The following is an 8,261-nucleotide window of genomic DNA, read 5'->3' on the forward strand; positions in this document are numbered from 1 at the left end:
AACCAAGATCTTTATGATAAAAACATATATTTAAAGTTTCATCCAAATGGGATAAAACCTGTGGCGTATAATGGGTCCACAAACTTGATAAACGATATTTTTACACTATTTGCGTACAAGGGACGGCCATTATGTCCGTCAGTTTTAGTACGATTTACACGAAATTCGAACTCAACCAGCATTAGGGTGTAATGGTGATATACTAAAACTTTTGTTTTTAAAATCGGATAAACATTGTGACCCCTAGAGGGCTAGAGGAGACCACAAGCTAAAAACGCGATTTTTCATACAATCCGGGGCCATAATTCAGGATGTTACGATCCCATATGCGCGAATATCGACAGGAGCCAAGATATTTGGGTTATAAACATGCATTTAAAGTTTCATCAAAATCGGATCAAAATTGTTACCTCTAGAGTGCCCACAAGCTAGAAACTTGATTTTTGGTACAATCAGGGGTCATAATCCATGAAGTTATGGTCCGATACATGCCAATATCAACAGGAACCGAGATCTTTGGAAGATAGACCTATATTTCAAGTTTCGTTAAAATCGGATAAAAATTATGACCTGTAGAGTGTCCACAAGCAAATTGTGGACGGACAGGGCGACGACGTCCGGAGGGACAAGGACGACGACAATATACGTTCACATGAAAATGTAGGCGTATAAAAAGTGTGTGTGGGGGTAGCGCGTGCGCGTTGCATCATAAGGTCTGCCATTGAGTCAACTGGCGTGGTTTCTATTACCCGGTTGTACGTGACAAGGAGTAGGTTCGCCTGCCCAACCTCGTAGGTTTTCGCCGGATCCCCCGGTTTCCCTCATTGCTAAAGATCACTACGCGCAAGCGAATTATTGAATAAAATTGAACCATATGTTAGTCCCGAAATGACCTAGTTTATGTCGATTGGACGTTACCCCCCCTCTCTCTCTCCCTCTCTCTTTCTCTCTCTCTCTCTCTCTCTCATAATTACATGTAGTATATATACTAGTATTGTATTGTGCAGCATGCTTAAATTTTGTAAACTTTGAAGACTAAAGGGAGACAATACTGTCTATTTTAAGTTCCCTCATTTTGACTTCTCTCTATTTCTAATTATGCAATTGGTTCAGGAGTGGATCTACTATGAAACTAATAAATTTTTAGAAACATGGCTTCTAATTCGACTTTATAGGTCACATAGCTAATATACTATAACCGGGTATCCCGATCACAGGTAGAATAGCGATGTTTAGGGGCCAACAGCTAATATACAATAACTGATCACATGTAGAATAGGGATGTTTAGGGGTCAACAGTAAATATACTATAACCGGGTGTCCTGATCACAGGTAGAATAGCGATGTTTAGGGGTCAACAGTTAATATACTATAACCGGGTGTCCTGATCACAGGTAGAATAGCGATGTTTAGGGGTAACTCTGTGGTCATCTGTCATTACGAAACTGGTTGCAAAGAGCCCCAATAACGTTTGAGACTCAGGGGACCAAATTATGTAGGTCAGCCACTGAACTGGTATTGTCAATTCAGTTGGAGAAGGTCAACAATTCTGGGTTACTTTTTCGCTGGTTTTTTTACAAGTTGGCCCAGAGGATTTCCCTCCTAACATAGAGCAATTAAAATTGAAATGCTGATTAGCAAACCTTATCTCGTGACTATCTTACCAATTCATCAAACACGACGTAAATCCAAGACTAACCCCCAAAACAACTTGAGACCATTATCTTTTTTACAGGCCACCGAGTCTAACAGACTCAATCTATTTCGAGGCTATATTTTCAGTGGCTACAGTATATTAAAGGAGCTAAATCGCTAATATTTCGGACCTAGACAGGCGCGGATCCAGGGGGGGGGGGCAGTGAGACTGGTCATCATTGTTCAGACCAGCACCTGCAGCCAGCAATGGGATTCCCAGATTTTAGTTTCTGTTTAATGAGGCCGCGACGAAGACACCAAACCACTAATGCATGTGGCACTCTGATGATTACCCTTTGCTCCAATGTATGCCCCCCCCCCCCTCGACAAAATCCTGGATCCGGGCCTGCTAGAAATTGACACAAATGGGTCGCAAGGCATATAATAGATATAATGTGAATGTTTACTCTTCAAAAAAAAGGTAGGGGATATTGAAATTTAAATACCTATGAAGGTTGTGATATGATAAATAGTCATGACATGCTTTGAAAGTATGTTCACAGATTAAGAACTTATCGCCCCAACAGAACCACAGAGCTGCACATGCGACACGTAATAGCGCTATACACGTGGGAGGGGTTCATTGTCAAATTTGACACTTAAAGGAAGGGATGATGAAAACTGCCGTTTGCTGGTTATCCTATCCATGTTCTATCGGTTCTTGCATAAGATTTACTGTTTAGCGTATCTTTGCTTTAGTGTGTTACGTTTAATTTGATCAGAAATGTGGACGTATATTACCGTCGCCCCTCTCTCTGTGTGTGTATGTGTGTGCGCGTTTGTATATGGTGTATATCAAGGACACACACCTGAATACACACCTTCTAATCGCGGACCTGTGTTAACCGGGGATTTTTTTAATTATAACGATGTTCAGACGCCCGGATTTAATATCCCATTTGATTTTAAGGTCGATCTGAGGTGTTCCGCGCTAGGCGGTATTCAACAGTTAGCGTGTATCTTTCGTGTGTGTGATCTGAAAAAGGAAAAAATATGATTGTGTGTATCAAGTCCGCGGTTAGTGTTTATTGGACAGCGAGTGTATCAAGTCCTCAGTTAACCGATTCCTACCATACACATCATATATGGTCACGTGGGAGAAATAAGTTATTATTCTGCCATATCTAAATTTAATAACCGTTTTCAACCCCCTACGATATTAAAAATCAAGCAATCAAGTCATTATATATTATTTCTGTCTAAAATTTCGAAATTTTTGTCTGGCGTAACATATAATAAGATTATTGCCGAAATAATAAGGATAAAATAATAAATAATCAACAATTGAAACATATAATAAGATTATTGAAGAAATAATAAGGATAAAAAATAAATAATCAACAATTGAAATATTAATAAGTCGTACAATTTCAAGTAGTGACATTTGTTAGGGCGTATGAAGCCAGTTACCATCGTCTTATATAATGCGTAGGTACAACTGGGCAATTTTTGCCTTGCGGATGTACTAGAGAAAGAAATTGATAAGCCTCGGGAGGCGTCGGGAATAGCTAGATGTCCCAGGAGAGCTCCTGGGGCATCGTGAGCCATGTGGACCCATCGGGAGGCCACGGGAGAACTGCGAAAGTTCCAATGCTTGTATTGTCAAGAAAACAGGCCGGGGAGGCATCCCCGGAGCTTTCCAGATCCACAAGGCGATGTCTTGCTGAAGTATCAGGGGACCTTTGAAGATATTTAAATCGGGGATGCCGCGGGGGAAAAGTATTTCACGGAAGCATCCCCGAAAACATCGGATTTTTTTTTTAATACAAGCTTTGGAATTTTTCGCAGTTATCTCGAGGCCTCGCGATGGTTCCATATGGCTTGCGACGGCCCCAAAACTTCACCAAGATTCAGATTGATTAAAATAGTCAGTCATTATTTATTTAATGCTCTAATTATTCCATGAAACCTTTCTTCAATAAACATACTTCCGAACATTATTTCTTAAATGGGACATCAAATATAAATTTACAAAGGCACATTCACATATAAATGCCAATATAAATAGACCTATGTGTCTATGGGGATACAGAAAATATAAATAGTTTTGTCTTATATATCTAGAAAAACTAAAATAAATTTAAATTGGACTGCACACATTCAGTACACGGGAATTTCCGATCCAAAAACTGAGCTGATTTGCGAATGCTCGGAGATCTGAAATTCAATCGGATCATGGAGCAGATTTAGTCAGATAGCAAATTACGATTTAAACGAATAGTCCCGAATGGTAGTGATGGTTCATTCTTTTCGGAAAAGAAATCAGTAATTTTAAATGACCAAAAGAACATAACTCCGTTAACAATGAAAACACAAAATAAATATGTCCGCCGCTGGTACATAAAAGCAGTGTAATTTAACGGACAGTCGAATGGATATATCTTAGGAATTATAGCACACAGTTTATAATAAAGGATCATCTAGGGTTGTTGTTTATATAGATATAGTGCCATAACTGTAAATAGTTTTCGAGAGGTTGTTTTTTAGCTCGGACCACCCTACCCTTTGATCCAAATTTTCTTCAGCCTTTGACTTGCAGCAGATCTTCGTCAGAATTTGCATTCATATCTGTTCCACCGTCAATCTTTTGACTAAAAAGAATTGATTATTCGTCTGATAACGTATTACTATCCATTTTGTTTTTGCTTTCAATTCAATTGCACTTATATCCAATCCAAAATGGCGACAGTATAAACAATGCCTTCACGTGATTAATTAGGTAATTTTCGTTATTTGGCAGAAACTATCGAGCAATTATCGAATGATTGTTGACTTTTAATGGAAGAGTCCATTTAATTTAAGGGGTGATTAAAACTATGACGTTGTATATGTCGGACATAATCCTTCTCTCCTTTGGATTGATATGATAGAGACGTCTTGGGCTTCGCCCGCGTGTTCTCTATCATATCAACCTCGGGTAGGTTAATATCCGATACTGACCCACGGCATTTCACATATCAACCCTCGGTTAGGGTGATATTTATCTCTTATGAACTGAAAAAAATAAAACTATAGTTAGTCATTAATACACTGCCACCACGTTTCACAATTGGTTTTTAAGTAATCACCTAATATAACACATATCATGAGTGAAATATATATAATGTACAATCAACAATGTGGTAAACTTAAGAGCTATATAGACAGGTGACAGAGATTAATATACAGTTGTTTATCAACTTTCTTGCGTAGAACCTAGAACTAAAATATAATAAATATATCGTTGATAAACGAACATAGCTATATATCATATTTGTCATAAATGCTGATCAATAAGACGCGATAATCAAACAAATGTGCAGACCCGAGTAGATACTGTGAAAGAACTATTGTTTAAATCAGTGTTCTTGATAACTTCAGTTACATGTAGTTAGTAACAGATGCAGGAGTTATTTAGCATAGCCATGAAATTTAACACATTCGGAAGAACATTTTTATTACTTATTGGAATCACGTTTCTAATTAATTTGTTTATTTATGAATTTTCTTCATCAGGTAAGTTCAATTTAAATATAGGTATTATTATTATATATTTCCTTCTATATAATTTAAATATAGACATTATTATTAAATGTTTCTTTTTGCACAATTAAACAAGCTGTTGTCATGCACGACACGTCAACAGTTTGCAAGCGATGGACAGAGAACAAGTTAAAAACTCTATGACATTCTCCATGAAGTTACGGTCCGATCAATGTCAATATCGACCGGAACCAAGATCATTGGGATATAAACATATATCATTGTGATCTCTAGAAAGGTCCTCAACCTTGGTAGTACATGCTGTTACATATAACATATTCTTTCGATTAGCTACGAATTTAAGGGCCCGGGTAGACGATCTTCTCGGGCAGTTTAAATAATTTTAATAAAAAAAAATTCGTTTAGACTTTTATTCTTCTCAATTTATTATTCCAGCAGGAAACAATGTTATTCTTCAAACAATTAATTTATTTCGGGTAAGTAAAATTAGCCTTATATACAAATTATTTTCACATGGTATTTTATGATACAACCCAACAGTAAAATGACACGAAATTAGGACTACAATGGGTCCCCATTCACTCGTCCCAAACGGCCACATTATCCTTAATTTATATAGAATCAATTAAGACATTTTACATTTCTTTTTCCATTGCGTTTTTTCATCACATTTCTTTCTTAAATTAAAAAAAAATATGATTTTCCTTTTTATTTAGTCCAAACCAACAAATTATATACAGCTAGAATTGTCAGAAAGAAGAAATAATATGAGTAATTTCTGTCATCGACAAGTTTCTCAAAACACCACGAACAACACACTGAAGAAAATGAAAAGGAATTTAATGTATTCCCCAGAGAAGAAGTTTTTATATTGTCCAGTGGAAAAAGTAGGATCCACATTTTGGCGACGTTTGTTCTTAATTGTGAATGGCGTCTCTAAAACAAATAACCCATTTAATGTTTCAGCAAATATTTACAGTAAAAATTACAGCGCAATAAAAGAAGAAACAACGGTAATACGAAATTCCTTAAAGTTTATTATGGTCCGTGAGCCATATTCTCGTCTTTTGTCCGCTTACGCCAATAAACTGTTTGATATAAATCCATTTTATTGGTCAATTTACGGACGAAAGGTTATCAAAGCTGTACGGAAAAACCCGAGTAATAAAAGTTTATCTTGTGGGCATGATGTCACATTTCCAGAGTTAGTTCGTTACGTCGTAAAACCAAGCGCCGTGAAGAACAGTCATTTTATTCCTATTGCAGACATGTGTAGTCCTTGCGACGTAAAATATGACATCATAGGTAAAATGGAAACTTTTAAACGGGACACTTTGCATGTTCTGGGCAGACTAAACTTGACCCAGTTAGTAATGTCTGGGGTATTACAAGCAATGAAAGAAAGTGTGGAGATTGATGCTATCAAAGGCAGTACGAACAATTTGATGAATTATCTCTCCAAAGAAGGAACACTGAAATGTGTAACTCATGAAGAGGCGTTTAAAAGAAAATGGCGTAATTTGCAACTTAGGGGAATCGTAGGAAGTGACGTCAAATACCCTTTTAAGAAAGGTGAAGAGGAGACAATAACTCGCAGTCAATTAATAGCAGTGTTTCAAAATGCTTCCAGACGTTCCGGAAGTCGAGAATCGCGTCGCAAAAACCGCAAACTGTCCTTATTCGAAGCTTACAGCAAAGTTGAAAAGAAGTATTTAATCCAGTTAAGCAAATACTTTAAAAATGATTGTTCAACTTTTAGTTATGAATGCAGACCAAGCAAAATTTTTCAGAATAACCAAAATCCGCACACTAACTTTTTTGAAATAGAAGGGTTATAATTTTGTTATAGAAGGGTTTCAGCTTTGATAGATAAGGCTAATAGTGTTGTGTTCATGTACACCAATAACTATATATACTCTTGAAAACAAGTAGAGGATATTCAGTGTTCAGTGTAAATTTTAATTCTGTTTCATCTTACTTCTATTATTAAGACGAATAAGTCTACTTTGTTGTCGCTTTACATGTTAAGCATGAAAGTCAAACAAATTTAGGATTTTGATACTTCTACTTAGCAATTATTATTATGACGTCGTTTGGTGTCGCCACCGTGTGATCGGGACCATTATGTTGATACCAACGACTCGCTCTTCGTCGGGTTGAATGGTTTGGCGGAGCATAATGTGTCACAGTCTGTGATTAGCAACCTGTGGAACCGGTACCAACAAACAAACACAATGCTGATGATAGACCTCGTTCAGGTCGTCCTAGTGTCACTACACAAGCCCAGGATCGATACATTCGTACACAGGTCCTGCGAAATGTAAACTTGTACCAAGTTACAGGAATTCGAGTTACACCCCAAACAATTAGAAATCGGCTACATGCAGCCCATTTGCATGCGCGACGACCGTGTGTTGTGCCTCCATTAACTCGCCAGCACATGGCAAACAGGCGCCAATGGTGTAGGCAGTGTAGAAACTGGGGTAATCGTCGATGGGCGCGTGTAATGTTCTCAGATGAGTTCAGATTTACTCTGGATTTCACCGATAGGCGTGCTCGCGTTTGGAGGCGTGTAAATGAGCGTCATGCTAACGTTAACGTCAGACAGATTCGGGCGTGGGCCTGTTATGGTGTGGGGAGGAATCACCATGACTGGCAGAACAGACTTGCATATTGTTTAAGGACGGGTCACTGGTGTGTACTACCGTGAACACATCCTGGCACCGATAGTTCTGCCATTTGCTCAACGTGCAGGTCGACGTTTCATCTTTCAAGATGATAATGCCCGTGCCCACCGCGCTCTTGTCATGAATGACTACCTCCAGCATCACCATATTGTCCATATGCCTTGGCCAGCCACGAGTAGTAGTAGTTTGTTGTATTTTACGTCCGCTTCCACCGAGGTGATATCGCAGACCTGACCTTTCCCCTATAAAGCATGTCTGGGACATGATCGGGAGACGTGTTCGTCGACGTAAGCGACAACCGACAACACTGCAAGAATTGGCCGTGGCACTGCAAGAGGACTGGATCAGACTGTCCCAAATCGTGATTGGACGGTTGATTAGGAGCATGCCACGACG

General features: G+C 38.4%; 1 protein-coding gene across 1 annotated transcript; it reads left to right on the forward strand.

Annotated features, from left to right (window-relative positions):
• The first annotated feature begins 5,910 nt into the window (after positions 1-5,910).
• LOC126832389 (carbohydrate sulfotransferase 9) lies at positions 5,911-7,157 on the forward strand. The gene has a single exon (XM_050563148.2). It carries the CDS (start codon positions 5,946-5,948, stop codon positions 7,014-7,016), a length of 1,071 nt encoding a protein of 356 aa, XP_050419105.1. The 5' UTR covers positions 5,911-5,945; the 3' UTR covers positions 7,017-7,157.
• The last annotated feature ends 1,104 nt before the right edge of the window (positions 7,158-8,261 follow it).

Source organism: Patella vulgata, chromosome 9 (assembly GCF_932274485.2).
Source record: "Patella vulgata chromosome 9, xgPatVulg1.2, whole genome shotgun sequence".
In the NCBI taxonomy this organism is placed as follows: domain Eukaryota; kingdom Metazoa; phylum Mollusca; class Gastropoda; family Patellidae; genus Patella; species Patella vulgata.

Bases quoted from the DNA above. Each gene is read 5' to 3' on its own strand.
- LOC126832389 (XM_050563148.2), top strand. From the start codon at position 5,946: ATGAGTAATTTCTGTCATCGACAAGTTTCTCAAAACACCACGAACAAC.